The sequence below is a fragment of the Mesoplodon densirostris genome, chromosome 19 (genome assembly GCF_025265405.1).
Source record: "Mesoplodon densirostris isolate mMesDen1 chromosome 19, mMesDen1 primary haplotype, whole genome shotgun sequence".
In the NCBI taxonomy this organism is placed as follows: domain Eukaryota; kingdom Metazoa; phylum Chordata; class Mammalia; order Artiodactyla; family Ziphiidae; genus Mesoplodon; species Mesoplodon densirostris.
The window spans coordinates 46,938,253-46,958,760 of record NC_082679.1 but is presented as its reverse complement, the minus strand read 5'-3'; the positions used below and the strand labels follow the sequence as shown (position 1 = coordinate 46,958,760).

The 20,508-nt window shown below is 52.7% G+C and overlaps 1 protein-coding gene across 8 annotated transcripts; it reads right to left on the bottom strand.

Annotated features, from left to right (window-relative positions):
• Window positions 1–470: 470 nt before the first annotated feature.
• Window positions 471–20,373, bottom strand: SLC9A5 (solute carrier family 9 member A5). 8 transcript variants are annotated; one of them, XM_060083018.1, is made up of 16 exons: window positions 19,730–20,373; window positions 15,661–15,943; window positions 13,972–14,135; window positions 13,723–13,801; window positions 13,242–13,419; window positions 12,442–12,662; window positions 12,003–12,205; window positions 11,686–11,775; window positions 11,518–11,588; window positions 10,649–10,778; window positions 10,075–10,163; window positions 9,788–9,914; window positions 5,003–5,173; window positions 4,387–4,456; window positions 3,584–3,718; window positions 471–1,039 (listed from the first exon to the last, which is right to left on the bottom strand). In XM_060083018.1, exons 1-16 carry the CDS (start codon window positions 19,736–19,738, stop codon window positions 567–569), a joined length of 2,493 nt encoding a protein of 830 aa, XP_059939001.1. In that variant the 5' UTR covers window positions 19,739–20,373; the 3' UTR covers window positions 471–566. The 8 variants fall into 8 exon arrangements, with proteins under 8 accessions (XP_059939001.1, XP_059939002.1, XP_059939000.1 ...); XM_060083019.1 differs by lacking the exon at window positions 19,730–20,373 and adding an exon at window positions 19,334–19,594; XM_060083017.1 differs by lacking the exon at window positions 19,730–20,373 and adding an exon at window positions 18,780–19,032 and having other exon boundaries at window positions 15,661–15,963.
• Between the last annotated feature and the right edge of the window lie 135 nt (window positions 20,374–20,508).

The window sequence follows — 20,508 nt, the reverse complement described above, 5'->3', positions numbered from 1 at the left end:
GCAAGGAGTGGAGACAGATTCCCACTGCCCTAAACAAATCGATTATGGGTAGCTGACCCAACAGGGCAGCAAAGCCTGCTGCACCTCCCACCCCATACCCTCTGAGGACCAGCCCCTCGTGGAGCCTTCTGCCAGGGTACTGTCCTTGCGCTGGTGCTAGGGAGGAGACGGAGGGCAGGAAAGGCCAGTGTCAGCTGAGGAATGATGCCCTTGCTTTGGGGGCAAGAACATCTGCGTAGAGTCACCCCATGAGGACCCTCTGGGGAAGGGGCATCAACTACCCGCATCTCTGGGCCTTGACCCTAGAAGCGCTGGACTGGGTCTTGAGCCAGGGTGGGGCCTTACTGAAAGGGAAAGTGGCAGGAGTTAGAAGCAGGGAGGGTGGTGAAAAAGGTCCCTGTGAGGACCAGCCCAGGGGACCCTTCTGGCCTTCCCCAAGGGAGCCCAGTTGCTACTTCAGTCCAGGCCCCTCTAACCCCATGTCAGGTTGAGTGGGCTCCTCTGCCCATTGTGCAGGGAAGGTTTCCACAGGGTGTTGGCCCCCTGCTCCTCCTTGAGTCCCTGGGCTACAGCCGGCCACCTCTGTTGAACTGGATGCACCAGTGGGAGTTGGCGGTGCCTGGGCTGAGATGAGTGTGGTCCTCGTGTCCCATGAGGGGCTGCAGCTCCTGCTGCTGGGGGATGTCAGCGCTGCTCTCGCTATGAGAACGGCCAGCCTTGGCCAGGCTCGTGGGAAAGGCAAAGCTAGGGCGTAGATCAGAAGGCAGGTTGACAGGGGCCTGGGGCTCTTCAGTGACCAGTGAGCGGGGAGGCAGGCGGGTCATAGGTGGGGCCTGGGTACAGGGCGGGGATGCCAGGCTCTCCAGGGACGAGATGCTCTGGTTCCAGCTTGTCTGCATGTCCACGGGCACAATCTTGGTGGTCTCTGAGGACACGTAGACTGCCAGGTCCCCCTGCCCACTCTTCCAGGGCAGCTCCTTCTCTGCACAGGTTGGGGAGGGGGGTATGATGCGTGGGCTTGGGCACACCTCAAAGCTCCCTGGGGACAGAGTACACATGCACTCATTACCAATCCAATGGAGTCTTTCTCAAGTATAAGCACACTTTGAATAAATCAGTTCATTTCGCAGTTGCCACATAACATCCATGTGTGCAATTATTCGATGCATGCCTTGCCGAGTGGAAGCACCACAGCTGGTTTTGCTCCCCGTAGTACGCCCAGCACCTAGCACAGGGCTGGGCACATAGCAGTTGCTCAATAAATACCTTCTGAACAAATGAAAATAACTAAAGCAAGAGAAAGTGGGATCAAGGCAAGAAAAAACCCATCTACGATCAGCCCTCACCCAACTTGCAGTGCTAGTCTTAAACCACATCCTGCCAAGCCCTATCCCAGGGTGAGACCGCAGCAGGGTGAGGAGGATCTTGAGGCTTGGCCACCGGGTTCCTTGCCTGAGTTCCCACCACAGCCCTTTGGTGGGACAGAGTCCAGGAGCGTGAGCTCCTGCAAACCTAACAACAGGCCAAAGCTGTGCCGGCGAGGGGGATGCCAGAGCACAGGGGACCCGAGAATCCCAGAACTGCTGGCAGCCAGCCTGGAAGGCCTGGCCGCTGCATTACAGGAAGTCTGAGGTTCTGAAAGAGGAAACCTGGGAAAGAGCAGCCCGCTGGCCACCTACCACCCCTTGTTCTCCAAAGTCAAGCTCAATGCCTTGTGTATAATAGGTGCTCAGTATGTGTCTGCTCGTTGATAAAGTCCTGAGCACTCCAAAAATCTTGACTGAGTATGTTATGAAATGTATTAATTCTGGGATTGAAAGTAAAACTACCTCTCTTGAAAGACCTGGGATGCTGGATTGAATTTTAACAACAACAAAAACTAAACAAAAAACTTCGGTGTTCACCTTTAGAGGATGCTGGGGAACTAACTGTTGGTATGAAAACTGATAAATAAAATGAAAAATTCAAGCATTTATCCATTCTCCCCTATATGAACTGTACCTCAAAGTAACTAAGTAATTGATTAAGGGAGGTTTTTTTAATAGAAGAATTACTGTCAATCAATGCAGATGAAAAAAGAGACATAGAATATCACCATTGTGCAACCCTTAATGAAATGTTGGATCTGGCAGTGATCACCAATGGCTGCCAAGACCGTCTGATGACACGTTGACAGGGAACTTGATAATGGATGGATCAAGCCAACAACAGCTAAAGCCTGTTATCAATGTTAACCTCACAAAAAGAGAGACACCCAGATGGTATATGCTTCCTGGTGTGATGAATGCAATACGAGGTACATCATCACCACCTATGAAGTATGCTTACCAAATCTGATCTGGATTTAATTATTGGTTTAGAGGAAATATAAGGGTCAGTGAAACATACTAAATGATGCTTAGGGGATGCAGTCAGCAAAATCCAGACAAGGAAAGACTGTGGGACAAATACCCAGGTTATTTCAATAAATCTAGTGCAAGAAAAAAAGGTATTGGTGGGGGGAACCTATAAATCAGGGTTTTTCAAACTTGACATTATTGACAGGTTGGAAGAGATACTTTGCTGTAGGGGGGCTGTCCTGTGCATCGTAGGATGCTTACCAGCATCCCTGGCCTCTACCCACCCATTGAAGAGGTACCCCTCCAGCTGTGACAACCCAAGATGGCTCCAGACAATCCCCTAGAGGGCAAAATCACTCCACCACTACCCTCTTAAGAATCACTGCTGTAGATTAAAAGAGACTTATCAACCAAATTTCATGGGTGGGTCTTGTCTGGATTTTTATTTGAACAAACCTACTGTAAAAACAAATATTAAGACAATCAGGGAAACTTGAACACTGACTGGATATCTGATAACAAAGATTTTGGATATGATAATGGTATTGTGGTTATATTTTTAAGAAGAATCCTTATCTTTTAGAGATACATGCTGAAGTAATTTTTGATAAAGTGATAATGATATTTGAGATCTGCTTCAAAAGAATCCAGTGAAGAGAGGGGCATAGTGAGGGTATAGATTGGTTAGGAGTAGATAAATTGTTGAAGCTGGCTGGTGGATAGATGGGAAGTTTAGTTTACTATTCTGTCTATTGTATATTTTGAAATTTTCTATAATATGTTTTTTAAAAGACACCTAGGGTGCTTGAGCCAACTCAGGCTCCTCTCTCAGGTCAGGCTGCCACCCTCACTGGGTCTGTACCTGAGGGCTGGTGTGCTGAGCACGGGTTACAACGGAGCCTGGTGTTAGGTTTGCTTGTCACCTCGTGTTTCTCGCCAGAGAGTAAAGGGAGGCGGCACGGCAGTAAAAAGGCTTTGGGCTTTGAATTGGGGGGGTCAGGTTCAAATTCTGGTTCTGCTGGTTCTGGACAAGTCCCAGATTCCTTTGAGCTCAGTTTCCCCATCTTGGTTGTTGTGAGGATTGAATCAGATCACGTATGTCAGGTGTCTGACATAAAGGAGATGCTCAGTAAATGCTGGTTGGTGAATAGGAAGAGGGATTGTCTGGACTAGAGGCCATCAGTGAAGGGGGAGGAAAGCAGCTGCACAGCTCCAGAGGGAGGTAGGCGGGAGGAAGCCATTACCTGAAACTTTGCCCTCTTGGAGAACCTCACTGGTAGCCCGAGCCACAAAGATGATCCCTTCGTCGTCCTCCTTCTCTGTCTCCGAACTGTCACTGTCCTCCTCCTCCTCAGACTCTACGGTTAATATCACAGCAGCTGGAGAGGGACAAGAGCCGAGTGGGGTTGGCCGCCAGCAGCTGCCTCTTGGTACCGCACAACCCCAAGCCGGACCCCCTGTCCACCCAGGTAGAGCCCACAGTTGGCAGGGACACCTGCTTTGTCCTGTGGCTGTTACAGCGCTGGCCTACGGAGTTGGGTGTTTGAGAGGAAGGGAGGTGGGGCTGCAGAGCTGAAGGAGGCAACAGGGAAAGCCAAGTCCTCAGAGGAAGCCATAAGGAAGGTCACACTGTCTAGCTCCCCCGCCATCTCTCAGCCCCAGATCCCATCGTCAACTGGAAGCATAAACATCTGGAGGGCTGGAAGGCCCATCAGTGTGCAGCTCATCCAAACTCCTGGTTTTATAGACGGGGACACCAGGGTTCACCCATCCTTCAAGGCCCAGACCAAGCTCCCCCTTTATGACACCTTCTCCAAGTCCTCAAGGCCTGTAACCTGTAGTTAGCTATCTGATGTCACAGATGTCTAATAACTGCTTAGACATGTTCAGCTTTGAAATCAAGTATGCCCATCTAGTCCCTGAGGGGAAGAGCCCCAGTTTATGGTATTGAATGCTGTACAGAGGAGGTCCTTCAGGCTTCTGGCTGATGGGCCCCTGCCCTTTCCCTCCCTATCCCATCCTCAACTCCACCCCACTCCCTGCTTGCCTGTGTCCTGGAAGCCCAGGTCTCGAGGAGGTTTCCCATTTGTAGCCTCCGTGTTAGCCATGCCATCCTTCTAAGGACCAAAAAACAAAAAAACAAAAACCCCTAAGCCTCTGGCCCTGGCTCCAAACCCCAACCCTGTCGTCTGGTGGGGTCAACAGGAGGACAGGTCTTCCTGATACAGCAGGGAAGGGAATCTGTCAATTGCAATGGTTCTACCATCCCTTGACCCCCCACCCCCACCCCGGCAAGTGTTGTGGAGTCTGACGTGCCCCAGCAAGGACGCTCAGTACGTCAGCTTGGGCTGAATGAGGAGCTCGTGGAGTCCCCCCAACAAGGAATCTGCCTTTCTCCTGCCCATTTCACCTCTGGTAGGTGGTCTTGCTGCCTCCCAGCAGGTGACCACATGGACAAGAGGCTGATCTCCTTCTGAAGCCCTTGCCTTCCCCTTCTGGGGCTCCAGGAAGATGCAAAAGGGAACCCAAGCTGCTGCAGCCCCCAAGTCCCTGAGACTTATCCATCTAGGGGGTCCCCCAGGCTGGATTCCAATACTTGGGAGCTCAAAACTGCGTGCCGTCAGCCTGCAGCTGCAAACAGGAGTCCCAGAGAAAGCACATGCCTTCTTGCGGCCGGCCTTGCGGGGTCGTGGCTTGCTCTTGGTGAAGCAGATGTTGTGCTTGGTGGACTTAAAGGACTCCAGCCGCCGCTTCATGTTCTGCTGGAAGACCTCCTTGTCCTGGCGCTCCTGCGCATCCTCAGAGATGAAGTGGCGGCTGCAGCTGGCTTTGTACTGACAATGACAGCCCCGCCCTGCCGTGAGGCTGGGTGTCCTGGCCTCCCACAGGGACCCCAGGCCACAGCCCCATGTTCACCATAGCTCCTGCCGGCCCACTGTTGCCAGAACTAGCCATGGATTGAAAAAACAAAACAAAACAAAAATACAGTAGGGACCCAGCCAGACTCTATACTCTCTATATGCTCTGAAGTTCACTGGGGAAAAACTTTCCTTTATCCCAGAACCTGTTCCCTCAAATTTGGCTTTCCGTATTCCCTACTGCCGTCTCCCAGTTCTCTCTGATCTGAAGTGACAAGAGGCAAGGGACCCTGTGTCTTGTCCCTCAGGGCTACTGTAAGGCCAAGGGGGGCATTTCCTTCTTTGCACCTCTGTTTATCTGAGCCTGGTCCACATGCCTGGCCCATTTGCCTCCTTTTAACTACACAGGACTCTCTGTCCAGCTGGAACTCTCCAGCTAGCCAGTTCTACAGCCACCATCATGACTCCTCAGGCTGCACTTTGAACTTCCATGACTATCTCTCTTGATACCTTCGACCCTCTCAGTCCAACAATACCTGAATTGGTGTCCAATTCAGGACCACCCCCATCTCTCCTCTTTCCAACTCTTTCTCATACAGACCAAGCCCACTACACACTCACTTAGACTGTCTCCACCTCTGCCTTTGACTGCTGAGAGGCCTTTTCATTACCTAGTGGTAACCCCCCAAAGTACTGCCCGCATGTTCCCAATCATTTGTCTTGCCTCACATCCCCAGTCTGGTCCCTTTCCTTTGCCTCATATTTTCTGCTTCCCTGAGCTGGATCTAAGAGCCCCCTTTAAGTCTCCTCCCAGCTGCCCTCTTCTACACACTCACACAGAGGTGCCCCTCTCTCCTGGGCTTGCAGGGGCCCAGCTCCTTCACAGGGCTCCCCACTCCCCAACCCAGGCCTCCGCTTTGCTTAGCTCACTCCCTGCCTCCATCAGTTCCCTGCTGTGCTCCCTCCTCCCTCCCGGTCCTCCACTCTCCTGCATCTTCAGTCCTTCCCTCATCACTGGCCCCCCTCCCTCTGCTTTTAAGCGTGCTCCTGCCCTTACCTCCTTGAGAAAGGCCTTTCCATTGATACCATTGCCTCGCTTTTGCTGCCAGACTTTTACACTTACATTCCGACACTTCCCCTAGGACCCCTTCCTTGACTATCAGAAATACAGCTCCATGTACATGTATAGCTGATTCACTTTGTTATAAAGCAAAAACTAACACACCATTATAAAGCAATTATACTCCAATAAAGATGTTAAAAAAAGAAAGAAATGCAAACTAAAAAAAAAAAAAAAAAAAAAAATACAGCTCCAGGGGTGTTTTGCCTGATTGCCACTTCAGTGTGCTGCTTTCTCCCTGGTTAGCAGGGCCGTGGCCTCTGGCTAGGCAACATCTGTGCAATGTCCAGCCCTCCTTATGCCCCAGGCCTCCGAGACATCATCTGCTGCTGCCCCTCCAAGGGCTCCTTCTCTCTCGTCTGCTGGCTCCCCTTCCTTTTCTTACATGTGCGTTCCTCAGTGCTGTCCTTGGCCCCCCTCTCTCCCCTCTAAATGCCCTCCCCAGTGAAAGTGTCCACTCTCAGCACCAGCTAGCCCAGGGATACATCTGTGTTTCCCAAACATCAGCCATCAGACTAGCTACATGTGAATCCCCTCAGGGGACTTATTAAGAGCAGATTCCTCATCCCATTGCACACTACAGGATCAGACTCTCCAGGAGGTGAAGCCAGGAATATGTATTCTAGCAAGCTCCCTGGGAGATTCTGATGTAGCCAGGCCAGGAAACCTCTGATATAGATTGCTTCTAAATCTTTATCTCCAGCCCGTATGTCTCTCCTAAACTATAATTTTATGTTTCTAACTGCATACTAGATACTTCTGTCTCTCTCTAATGATATTTCTGTGAAGAACATGAGGAATTATGGATTGTGTTCTGGCATAACTAAGTGGATTTAGAACTGGTTGAGTGGGCTTCCCTGGTGGTGCAGTGGTTGAGAATGTGCCTGCCAGTGCAGGGGACACGGGTTCGAGCCCTGGTCTGGGAAGATCCCACATGCCGCGGAGCAACTGGGCCCGTGAGCCACAACTACTGAGCCTGCGCGTCTGGAGCCTGTGCTCCGCAACAAGAGAGGCCCGTGCACTGCAATGAAGAGTGGCCCCCGCTTGCTGCAACTAGAGAAAGCCCTCGCACAGAAACGAAGATCCAACACAGACAAAAATAAATAAATAAATTAAAAAAAAAAAAAAAAAAAAAGAACTGGTTGAGTAACCATACCCCAAAAATTCTTGATCAAGGTCAGTCTGGAGGAAAGTCTTTAGTAGCATGCCACAGGGCTCTGTCCTCAGCTCTATCCTGTTCAACATTTGTATGTTGATTTTGATGAATACAAAGTTAACAGGCTTAGCAAATTTTCATATGATGTGAATCTGAGGAAATATTTGGTGGCAGACATGGGATCCAAACAATGGAATGATGGGCTGAATCAAATAAGGTGACATTTAACAGGGATAAGCACAATCTTAATCCAGTTTTTTTTAATTGACTTCACAAGAACTGGTTGAACTGAACCATTGACCAGTCTTACACACACACATCCACAGACAGTCGGTCATTATGTACTTCCTGATGTAATACAATAAGAAATACATAGCACACCTATCGAATGTTCCTGAATACAACCAGGCCTCCAGATTTAACTACCAAGAAAGACAGTATGTAGAGGAACATGTTAAACACCACCACTGGAATACAATCAGCAAAATCTGTAAAATGGAACATTCTCTGAGATAATGTATCCAGTTGCTTCAGTAAGTAAATAATGAGAAAAAAAGGAAGACAAAACTATCACAGATTTTTTAAAAATAAAGAGACATGTTTACTAAATGCAAACTGTGGACTTTATTTGGGTCCTGACTTGAACAAACCAGCTGGAAAAAGGTATTTATTGACCACTGGCTGGATATTTGAGGTGAGAAGGAATCACTGTTATTTGTTGTAAGTGATAAGGGTACTATGGCTTTTTTTTTAAAGAATTCTTGCCACCTAGAGATACATATGGAAATATTTAGAGATGATATGATGTCTGGAGTTTGCTTTAAGATAATAAAGTGTAGATGGGGCGTAGGGGGGCACAGAATGTAACAGAATTGACCATGCATTGAAAATTATTGGAGGTGAGTGGTGGTTAAATGAGTTATTCTCTCTAGTTTTGTGAACGACAGAAATTTTCCATAAGAAAAAAGTAAACAAAACCAAAAAACAAACAAACAAAAAACCCCACAGGTTGGATGCAACAGGGTTTAATAGTCATTGACTGAGGAAGACATGGTGGGTTGCCTGACTGTAAGAACAATATGGGGCCTCAGGGTGGTGAGCCAAAGCTGGAGGGGTTCTGGGCTGTGGGAAGAGAATGGCAAGTTCCAGAACTAGGAAGGTGAAAGAGCCCCTGTGCCAAACCCAGGCCACGGCAATGAAAGCCCAGAATCCTAACCACTAGGCTACCAGAGAACTCCAAGGGCCCTCATTTCTAATGACTAAAGAAGACACACCAAGGACAGTAGCTGCTGGCCTGAGGGCAAGGAGGCCTGTGTGGAAGGAAGCTGTTTTGAAACCTTTGCAGACTTACTCTGCAGAGCTGCAGAGAGTCAAATTAGGACCAGTGGGAGAAAATTAAAGGAAACCAATCTGTCTCAGCGGTAGAAACAGCCTTGACTGTTAAAGCTGCCAGGAATGGTAACAGCTGGCTTCTCATTTCAAAAAGGTTCAAGGTAGGGCCTCCCTGGTGGCGCAAGTGGTTGAGAGTCCGCCTGCCGATGCAGGGGATACGGGTTTGTGCCCCGGTCTGGGAGGATCCCATATGCCGCGGAGCGGCTGGGCCCGTGAGCCATGGCCGCTGAGCCTGCGCGTCCGGAGCCTGTGCTCCGCAACGGGGGAGGCCACAACAGTGAGAGGCCCGCATACCGCAAAAAAAAAAAAAAAAAAAAAAAAAGGTTCAAGGTAATGGCTTGCTGCCCCCTTGTGGGGTTGCGACAGATTCCTTCCTGTATGGGTTGGGCCTTTCCGACCCCAGAGCTTCATGACCTGCATTGGACTAACTCACATTACCTAAAACAGATGTCTGCCTCCCCCAGGTTAAGGTGGTCCTGCAGGCGGCTTCTTCAGCACTCCTGCTTCTGTCTGTGACCCCATCAAGCCCTCTGTATCTCCTGCTCTCCCCTTCCTGGCTGATCACACGGTTCTTTGTGCTCCTCTCCCCTCCGACCACCCAGGTCTAATCCGCAGTGGTTCACTCCAGCTTCCCAGCTGGCTTTCCCAGCCTCTCAACTCACCCCTCCAGTTTGATCTGCCCTCTGCTACCGGAGAAGACATTCTTAAACAGTTCTTGTAACAGGCCAACCTTTCTCAAAAAAAAAAAAAAAAAAAAAAACTAAAGCTAAAACTAAAGGTTATAACCAACAAGATGAAGCCCACACTCTTCAACTGGGCATCCATAGCTCTCCACAAGCTGGTGCCAGCTGCCTCTTGAGCCTTGCATCGTGGCCTCCCCAGACAATGCTCCCCCTCAGAACTCTGCCCTGCCTGTTCTCACCCTGTAGCGAGGTTTGTAAAGGCCTCCACAGAGCAGGTGGTGCATCACAGCATCCTCACGGTCCCGGCCGCTGCGTACTGTGTCAATCACCTGCAGATCCAGACATGCTCCACTGCCACTCTCCCTCCTGCAGGAGGGAGGAGACACGTGTGCTAGGGACGGGCCAGGAGGCACAGGCCAGGGGAAGGGCAGAAGCAAAGGTGCTCACAAATCTCCCCAGAAGGGATTCAGAGAGAGGGCGCAATAGAGAGGAGCTTGGGGAAGGGGAAGGGGGCTCAAGGACTTACAGCAGGTTGGTGACAGAGGTCTCTGCCACAGAATTGCGGCTGGGCATAGAGGGCAGAGTGAGCCCAGTGGAGGACAAGACGTGGCCTCCCTGCAGGGGCCAAGTCAGAGGTCAGAATGGCAATCAGATGAACGGTGGCCCAGACAATCAGAGGGTAATGAAAAGAATAACAATGGTTAACACACTTTGCTCTTTTGAAGTTCCAGGGACTGTGCTAGGCACTTTTTATACTGAATCTACAAAACTCTGACAGAGGTACTTTTACTCGCGCTTTCTTACAGTTGAAACTGAGGCTCCGAGAGGATAAGTGACTTACCTAAGGTCACAAGCGTGAGATGATAAGAACTGAACCACATCTGCTGACTCCAGAGTCCAGCTGTTTCCCACCTTCCTGTACTGCCTGCTAGACTCTACATGTCAGCATCAGGCCACGCTCGTTCCTGTAGCTGCCACTTCACAAGACTATGGAGTCTGCTGGGAATTCCCAACTCCCTGCTCAGGGCCTGCCTGCTTGTCACTGCTTCCTGCCTTGCCCTGCTGGCCACCTGCCCACCCACCATTGTCTGCCGGCCCACCTGGTCCACGAAGCTGATGGCATCCCGGATGTTGAGTCTGTAGTACACATCCCAAATCTGGTCCCGGATGCGGTAGGCTGACCGCCGCATCAACAGCTGACTCAGGTACTTCTTATCAAACTGCTCCCACCTACAGAGGATGCCAGGCCCGGTCCTGAGTGCCATCCCCAAGGCCTGGGTGGCTGGCCCTTCCTCAGACAGGGCAGGGGCACCGCCAGCGCTGGGCCTATGTCTCTTGGTGTGGGCATCAGTCAGGGAGAATCTCGAAGCTGGTCCCTGCCCTTATGGAACTGACAGTGTTGTAGGAAAGCCTGACATTAATGAAGTTATTACATATAACTGTAAAATTACAACCATGGTAAGAACTATAAAGGATAATTATAGAGTATGATAGGGATTTGTCCTAGCCAGGGAGGCCAGGGAAACCTCCGTAAGGACTTGATGCCTGTGGTAAGATCTGAAGGATGAATAGAGGTTAAGTAGGTGAGAGGGAGGCAAAGGAATGTTCTAGTAGAAAGAACAACATGTGCACAGGTCCCAGTGGCCAGGGCCGGGGGAGCATGGTGGGTTCTGAGTTTCTAAAACAGGGTTCATTTCATTGGCAGACAGATAGTCAAAGACACAGCTGAGCACAGTGCGGCTGGTGTCTGGAGGTGCCAGACCATGCAGGGCAGAGCTGCGCAGGCCTCACTGGGGAGCCTTGTCTTATCCTGAGAGTACTGGGACACCAGTACTGCCCGAAGGGCTTCAGGAAGACGTTGCCCAGCCTGAGCCTGACTGTGTCCCTCCTCAGAAGTGTGCACATCCCCCATGCTGCCCTGGCTGGTGAGGCTGCCGCTGCTGAAGGAGCCTCGGGGCAGCTCCCTCACCTGTCCCTCCAGTAGTGATAGCCATGGTGCCCCACAACGTCCTCCACTGCAGCCAGAATGTGGTCAAAAGTCTAGAAGGGGGGTGGGTAGGGGGACCGGATCAGGACTCTGCTCAAAATAGGAGAAGGGAGAGAGGGGCAGGTGGAGGGATGGGGTTCTGGTACCCACGTGCTCATGCAGCTCCTGGTTCAGGGTAGGTTTGTGGTGCTCACTCCTCTTCACCTTCAGCCACTTGACCAGTGGCTTGATGGTCAGGCCCTACGGACAGGCAGCCAGTGAGCCCTGCCCTGTCCAGTTCCCTGCTGCCTTTCCTTCCCCATAGTTAGGCTTCAGCTTCTGTATCCCCACCTCACTGCACTCAAGGTCTGGGAAGTCAGGCCCCCCTGCCTCCCACAAGAGGAAGAGGAGCCCCTCTCCCATAGGCTCCAAGCCTCCCCCAGGGCCTGCCAGACCCTCTCCCCATCCAGCCTCGTGGGCGCTCCCACCTGCACGATGACTGTGAAGAAGACCACCACAATAGTGGTGGCTACAAAGTAGTCCTTGGCAGGGATCTTGGTCCTGTCCAGGAGGATGACGAGAGCGAAGGCCACAGCCCCCCGCAGGCCCCCATAGGACATCACCACCTGGTCAATCTTGTCCAGAGGGACCAGCCGGAACTGATTCAGCACCCACGTCTGCAGGACTACGCCTACAGCAGGAGGGAGGCCAGTGGGAGCAGGGTGTTGGAGGGCACGCCTACAGCAGGAGTGGAGGGCACTGGGCATGGATGGCACCAAGTATCTGGGCTAAGGTCTGACGGGCTGGGAGGGGTGAGCAATAAGGGGAGGCTTAGAAATTGTTGACAAGGATGTGGACTCAGACTGGGAGATAAGCTAGGAGGGTGGGCAGGAAGGAGGGTGGGCAAGCAGGGGGTGCCGGCAATACCGAGGGCTCGGAAGAACAGGATGAAGAAGAGGGTGCCCAGCACCAGCCCAGAGTCCCAGGCCCACTTGGAAGAGTCCACGGCCGAGATGCCAAGCAGCATGAAGATGATGGTCTCAGCGCAGCTGGCTAGAGTCTTCATTGTGTACTTGACAGCTGTGCGGGACTTATGGGAGATGTTGGCCTCCACGTACTTCTTACAGCCCAGGCCACACATAGTCACCCTGGGAGAGGAATGGAGAGTCAGGGCGAGTGAGGAGGGGCCACAGGAAGCACAGCCTTTGGGGTTTGAGCATGCGCAGGAGAGGGTGTTGCCCATCACAGGATGTCAGATTCTCAGAGCCGAAGCCCAGGGAGGCATGGAGACCATCCAAGGGTAGGTAGTGGTGGTCCTGGGATAAAAGGGTCCGAATCTCCAGGCTTCCCTCTCAGTGCCTTCTGGAGGGGGAAGGTGGGAGAAACATGCTCTGACTAGCACACTGTCTGAGGCGCCTTTTAGAGTTCTGTGGCCACCAGAGCCAGTAGCACCAGGCCTCAAAGTCCACTTCCGGCTCAGCCTGCGCCCCAGAGAGCACTTTAAGCAGAGGAAGTTTGGGTTCTGGGGTGCCCAGGACAGCCCTAGAGGCAGGTCCTGGAATGTTACCTGAGGCTTAGTATCTCCCCAGGGGAGTCTGAAGCTCCCACTCCCACAAGGGCTCCGGGAGACCTATGGACTCCTCCGGGTCCTGCTTCTGTCCATGTGAGGGGCGACCATCTCCAGTGCCCCCTCCCAGCTGCCTGCCTGCAAGGCCCCCAGGACTCACGCAAGAATGGCGGAGAGCGAGGCCATTTCAGCAGTAAGGTAGGCCGCGTAGGCGAGGAGGAAGACCAGCAGAGGCTCGATGATGCGGACCCGCTTGGTGAAGCGTGTGGTCAGGGCCAGGAGGAAGGCAAAGACTAAGCCCACGGCTGCCCCGCCCAGACTGACCACAAACAAGGAGGCTGGGGGAGGAGTGGGTTGTCAGCATGACCCCTGGCCCGGACCCCACCAGGGCTGACAAGACTGCTGCCTGGCAGGGAGTGGAGGATGATGCCCACTGTGCTCCCCAGGGGTCAGGGTCCCAGAGCTAGGATTCCAGGAAAGGCCCTCCTTCTCAGGTTCTCAGGCCCTATTTCTCCATACAGGAGGGAAGGGAATGAGGCAACCCGAGCAGCGTCCTCTGTCCTGACGCGGTGGGGGGCAGGGGCTCAGCAACCCAGGGGAGGCAGACCTCCAGTGCCCGCCAAGAGGGAGGAAATACTGACCGACTCCCTTCAGGTAGTCAGTGGCCTGCACGTTGGCAGAGCCCATCTCCACAAAAGAGTTGCAGACCTTGTACAGCACCTAAGCGAGAAGAGGGGCATCAGGAGCGACGGGGGAAGGCAGCAACCTGGACTGCGTGGAGATGGGGAAGCAGGGACCATACTTCTTCCCCAGGGCCCGGGGAAGAGTGGAGCCTGGTCAGAGCACGACAGCCTGGGGTCAAGGAACGGCAGCCAGCCGAGCACTCTCACCACAGTAACTGCATCATTGATCAGGGACTCGCCGAAGACGATGATAAAGAGGGTCTCATTGACGTGCACCTCCTCAAAGACAGCCAGCACGGCCACGGGGTCCACTGCTGAGATGAGGCTCCCGAACAGCAGGAAGTCCAGCAAGCCAGCCTGCACTCTAGGGGCTTTCGAGGGACAGATAAGGGACAGCAAATGGTGAGGTACTGAATTGCCTACAGCAGTCCCTGTGACAAGCCCAGACGCCAGCCCCACTGTTAAAACAAGTATGTCCAGAAAGGACCTGGGATGGTGAAGAGAGCATCGGCCTGCAGGTCAGGAGACCTTAGGTCTTGAGCCTAAGGCCTGCCTTTGCCACTTACCAGCTCTGTGATGTTGGCACTGTCATCGTCACATGACTTCTCATAAGCCATGCCTCCCCATGTGCCTGCCTAACAGTACTGCTGCAAAAACCACCCCAGGAGATGGCTATGACAGCTCTATGTAACCTGGAAAGCTAAGGCGGCACTGACGATAAGAACTGCAGCCACAGGAATAATAACCAGCAGCAGGTGGAAATTGGCTGCTGACTGGCTTTATTTGGGAGAAGAACGAAAGAGAGTGCCTTCTCCCACACTGGTGGTTCTCAGCCTCAGGAATTCGACACAGTTCTCAGCAGGAGGGGGAGGGACTATCCATCCATGAGGGCTGAATATAGTATGGAAAGCACCTACCACAGGTAGGACTTGAACATGCCATGTAATCTCTGTGAACCTCAGTTTCCACATGTATATATTGAGACTAATAATAGTGAGAACAGTAAGAAACTCAAAAAGTTCCTTATTTAGCCAGTGGCTAATACATAGTAAGCAACCAATAGATATTACCTATCATTAGGATTACTGTTACTATGGTCTGACGTCCTCCCTTCCCTTCCTGCCCCCAAATACTTCACTGACCCATTAGGAAAACCAGGTTGGAGTCCCCAAGTGGAAATTGCAAACCGCCCCTTGCGTCTGTGAAGAAGTCTGAATTATCAACATTCAGGGTTGAATGGATTTGGGGGCCAGGAAATTAGGAAGAAGGGAGCAGGACAGGGCAGCCTGAAGGCAAAGAGCCTCAGTAAAACAGACCTCTCCTGCTAACTTTGGACCTGATATCAAATGAGTTTAAGGGCCTCTATTTCCTCATCCATTAAAGTGGGACAAATTATACCCCCAGCAAGGTTGCTATGAAGAGCCAGTGGGATGAGTAAAGAGAACACCCAGTGTAGTGTCTTGCATTCTGTGGATGTATAATACGTATTTATTAAAAATAATAATAAAAACAGAAAACCACCCTGATGTGACCTGGGCAGAGCCCTCACAGGAAAGGTGAGCTGTGCCTCAGGGGAGCCAGGCTGGCAAGTGGCAGTATGGTATCAGGGCAGGAGGCGGGCAGAGTCCCAGCCTTGGCAGCCCACACACAGCTGGGAGCCACGCCCCTACTCAGCTGTCGTCTGCAGAAGCCCAGACTCATCTGGCAGGGACCTAAATGAAGGCTGAAGGCCCATCTGGAGCATTGCCTCACACTCCAGTTGGGAGGGGACCTAAGATGGAGCCCTCAGGGCATGGCTGTCGTCAACACAGGATCTTGAGAGCTGGAGGAGAAGGGAGTTGGGTGATGAGTCTGGCATAGCCTCCCGCTACCAGTCCAGGTCTTAAGGTCACTCACCCACAAATCCAGCCTGCTGCAGGCCCCAGAGGGCAGCACCTGTCGTGAAGGCATTCCAGAGTGTGCCCACCACAGCGTAGGTGAGGATGGCGCCCAGGTTGTCAAAGAATAGCCGGCTAGGCATGAAATAGCCCGAGTCCAGCACGATAGGAGGCAACAGGAAGAGGAAGAAGGTGCCTGGCTCCAGTTGGTATTCAGCTTTCTTGGCCACAGCCAAGACAATGCCCCCCAGCACCAGTCCCAGCAAAATCAGCAGGCAGCTCTCAGGGACCAGAGACGTCACCTTCCGAGACAAGTGAAACACTACAATGCAAGAAGAGGGAAGGAGGTATCAGCTTATGGGATGCGCGCGCGCGCGCGCGCGCACACACACACACACACACACACACGCGCGCGCGCGCGCGTGCGCCTATAACCTCCCAGTCTTAGAAGCTTATTCAAGGTCAGGACCCCTGACACTGGGAAGGAAGAAGAAAAATTCAGGACTGCTAGAATCTCCAGCCTCCAGGGCTTCAAATCCCCTACTGCAGCTAAAGTTCTCGGTTTCTTGGTGCTCCTGTCATGGTAACCTAGACCTTTGCTTACTTTTTCCACTTCTGGAAATGCCCCCTCCTCTCTACTCTCATCCTCGAAGGACCTCACCTTTCTCTGATCTCCCTTATCCATTGCCATTATTTGAATCTCAGCAAATACTAGGTATATTTTTATGCATAACACAGCTGTAAAAATCAGGATCTCTGGAGTCAGGCTGCCTGGGTTTAAAGCCTAGCTCTTCCATTTACTAGTTCTGTGACCTTGGAGCAAATAACTTCACCTCTTTGACTTTCAGTTTTCTCAGTCAAATGGGGATAAAAACAGTAATGATCTCATGGGATTGTTGTGAGGTTTAAGGAAGACAGTCTCCTCAAAAGCGCTTCGCCCAGTGATTTACAGTAAGCACTCTATAAATGTTACCTATTACTATATTATTGTGCCCTGCCTCTCGAGCTAGACCAGAATGCATATCATACCTCCTAGGAGCACTGTAGACCTCCTAGCCCCATGTGCTTTTCATTATATAGGCTCACTAAGGACTCAGTAGTTGAAAAAGCATGAAGTTTAGCAGTCAGAGGTCCAGTTCTTCTTCTGGCTCCATCCCTTCCTAATTGTGCGATCTCAGGCAAATTATTTAATTTACCTGCATTTCAATTTCTTCTCCTGTAATATGGGAAAAATTACCCCTCACACAGGGTGAGGATAAAATGATATAAAATGATAAAATGAATTTTCCTAGCAGAATGTCAGACACATAATAGGATCTCAACAAATGTTAATTCAGTATGACTCTGGGAGAAAATAATAACAGATCTGTCCCTAGGAAAGAAGAGGAGGTTTTCTAGCACTGTTGCCACTCCTATCTTTGCCTCCTAATATAAACTGTTTTGGCTTTCCCTTGGGACCTGAGACCAGATGAGCACCTCTCCCCAGACAGTCCCTAGAGTGGTGGGTAGTGAGGGAAGCCTCTGTGTTAGGCTGTGTGAGACCCAATGCCAAGACAGTGCCCTTTGGAAGCTGTACCCAGAGAGCCTAGGACAGTGCCTGGCACATGGTGGGATCTACATAAATATTTGGTGAATAAAAGGAAAAAAAAATCTGGTAATGAAGCTGGGGGAAGGTATCTCTGAACATTCTACCCATCTCCCCTGCCCCCAATCCCAAGGATTTTGTTTTGTTTTGTTTTGTTTGATGAGAAAAAGGCTCTCTTCTACCTCCATAGGAGATGTCATCCAAGCTAGAAAAAGCACTATGATGTATGGGGGAAACTACAGTCATTGCTGTAAACCCTAAATAAGACAGGAACTCTCCAACTGGCAGACTTCTCAGCAAACCCAATTCTTGGCTCCCAAATCTGAGGCTCCTCCCACCTTGCTCTCATTGCTGCCAGGCCCTAAGGTGAGCTCAGCCATAGCTCTTCCCACACTCATCCCTACCTTTGGTCCCCCTTTCCTCTCCCTCAGGGACTTTATTCCATCCTTATCTCCAGAGCATGTATTAATCCCAGCAAAAACCCTTCACAAAAGCCTGTTCTCTGACAGCACTAGGCTCCCTGAGGGCATTTCAAGCCCCATTTTCCATTATTAATGGGCTGCCACAGCAGAGTGGAGAGTTCTTCTGTTCCTGCCCAGCCCCCACCCCCAGCTGTGTTCCTGGGGGGAGAAGGGGGCAAATCCTAGCCTGTGTGATTCCTACATGAAGACTGTATTGGTGAGACTGGAGTACAGGCTGTGCCTGCATAGATGGGGAGTGAGTAGCAACGGCTCAGCTATAATTAGTCACCCCCACAGCAGAGCCTGCACAACAGGGAGAGGGAGGAGGGTCTGTGGTGGGAGGAGGGACCACTGGCTGCTCAGAAGTGGGGAGGAAGGGGCAGAGGCGAGGAACAGCAGTTCTATTCACGGAAAGGAGTCTGAAGCACAACCTTTATTGTGCGGACTGAAGGGGACTGGATGTGTGAAAGCATCTAGTGCAGGCAGTACAGAGCAAAGCCCCAAGAAATGGAAGTTTATTATATCCTGAGGTGGGAAGAAGGTAGACCTGAATTGGGGGCGGGCACAGCTAGGCACAAGAAGGGGGCACCTTTACGGGAGCAGAGGGGGGATAGAGGAAAAGTGGCAGTTTAGTATCCCAAGAGAATGGACACTTGGCGGTGGCCTCCAGGGAAGGCTGCTTCCTCAGGACCAGGATGCCTGGGTTTGCAGGAGAACACCATCCCCTCAATGTCCCCACACGTCTTCACTGCTGACAGAAGCTTTTAGGAGGCTGGGATCGGTGGAGGAGAGCCCAGATCAAAGAGCTTACTTCAAGGAGAAGAGAGGAAAGGGCAAAGGAGCCTAGGGATGGGGCTGGAGAGAGCTGGGGCAGCCCTTTGAGAAGGCAGATCTTCAGGGCTCCCACTCGAGGAGAAGGGGAGGAGGGAGATCTACAAGAGGAGGCGCAGAAACAATGTGAGAGCCTGGATTTGTGGAATCGGAAGCTAGGTCGGGGCACTCTGCAAGAAGCCGGCCCGGATCTGGGGACTAGGGGTTGGGGGCGGGTCCAATGACGGCCGCCGGCCCTGGCGCACGCACACACGCACTCACCGATTTTAGCCAGGCTGGCCACCAGGATCCAGAGGGCTACCAGGTAGGGCGACTCCACCTCGTGCCACTGCCAGCGGAAGAGCGCCAACCCTGGGGGAGGCTCACCCGGCGACCCCGGCTCCTGGGTGGGCTCTTCGGTTGTTCCCGCCCCCGCCAGGGGCAGCCAGAGCAGCGACAGTGCGGCGCGCAGCATCCTGCCGCCAGCTTAGCAGCCCTGCCGGCACCGCACGGCCGCCGGCCCCGCGTCGCCGTCGCCGCCGCCGCCGCCGCCGCCTACCGGCCGCCCCCGCGTCACAGGCACGTGGGGCCCGCTCCCCCCAATCCCGGCTCCGATACCCCCAAGCCAGGTCCGGACTCCGAGACCCTGCCCCGGGCGTCCGTAGTGCGGACGCCTGCCCCTCCGCTCTAAACCAGTCCCGACTCTGGAAATTCCCCAGTGCAGCCCTTCCCCAAGTCCTGCAACCTATTCCTTCAAGCCCGCTCCCCCAAACTCTTCCAAAACCTCCCCCGACCCGGATTCAGAGCTGTGAGCGGCCACAGCCCTCCAGGGGCACCTCTGCATTCCACCAGCCGGTGGCGACGGCCAGCCGCTGGAGTGACCGGGGTCTGCCGGGGGGCGGGGTCCAGGCGGGAGGAGCGCGGCCCCGCCACCGAGAGTGCTGCCAGCCTCCAGCAGCCGGCCCCCGATACCGAGGCCGCGGGCTCCGGCGCTGCCCGGTGCAGACTGGAGGGGTCCCCTTCGGGTCCCCGCCCAGACCAGAGCTGCGCACGCGCACTGGGCCCGTTTTAGAAAGCCGTGAGGGACAACTGTCCCCATCGTCCCCAGAAATCCCAAGGCCCAGATTGGGCCCAGCTTATTCCAGGCTGAATAGGAGGCTGTTCCTCTTCATTTACCAAACCGAGGGACAGCCGGCCTCACTTTCCCTTAAACTACAGTGAACGCTTCTCACCTTTTCCATGAGACAATGAAGGAAACGTATCTTCTTCCCTAAACTATGGAAACCCCAGTCTATCGATTCCCTTCAAACTAAGAGGAATCCACCCAACCTCTTCCCCAAACCTGAGGGGGCATTCGGCTTATCTCGCCCCAAACTGAAAAGGACCGTTTCCAATTTTCATTCAAGCTGAAGGGCAACCCATCCCCGTTCTTCCCCAAAATTGAGGGTAACTTTCTACCTCGCCGCCAAACTGAGTCATCCCATCCTTTTCCCAGAATTAGGGGCACCCGTCCCTCTTTTTCCTCCAACTAAAGGTAAATGATCCCACCTCTTCCTTCGAATTGAGTGTAATCTATTTTCACTTCTTGCTCTAAACTGAAAGGGACCCATCTACCTGCTTTCTCCAAATGAGAGAAGCCCATCCACTTCATCCCTCAGCTGAAGGAATCAGGACCTTCTCGCCCCTAAACTGAGGGGGACCTGGAGGACCACGATCCGAAGAAACTTCCACCCCACCTTGCCCTAAAGAGAGCGCAGCCTCACCGCCCCCAAGCCCAAAGAAAGCCTCCCCGTGCTCCGCGCGCTCTCGAAGTGGGTGAGGGGCGCGCGAGCTCGGGTTTTCCCCCAGACTAGCCAGTGAACTAACAGGACCATGATCACTTCCTCTGAGTGGCTGGCTGCAGTCTCCGCCACCGGCAGCGGTTGCCCACCCCTAGCCTCCGGAGACTACTATTGGCTCCACCCCCTTCCTCCGCCCCGCCTCCGCCTGGCTCCGCCCCTCTCCCTCGGCG

What these genes read in the sequence shown, in the direction of transcription:
- SLC9A5 (XM_060083017.1), bottom strand. Translation starts at nt 18,972, where the DNA reads ATGCTGCGCGCCGCACTGTCGCTGCTCTGGCTGCCCCTGGCGGGGGCG. An exon ending in TGACTACCTGAAGGGAGTCG is followed by an intron (nt 13,420 to 13,722) that starts GTCAGTATTTCC and finishes CTCCTCCCCCAG; the next exon opens with CCTCCTTGTTTGTGGTCAGT. An exon ending in GCAAGGCCGGCCGCAAGAAG is followed by an intron (nt 4,457 to 5,002) that starts GCATGTGCTTTC and finishes TTTGGTCCTTAG; the next exon opens with AAGGATGGCATGGCTAACAC.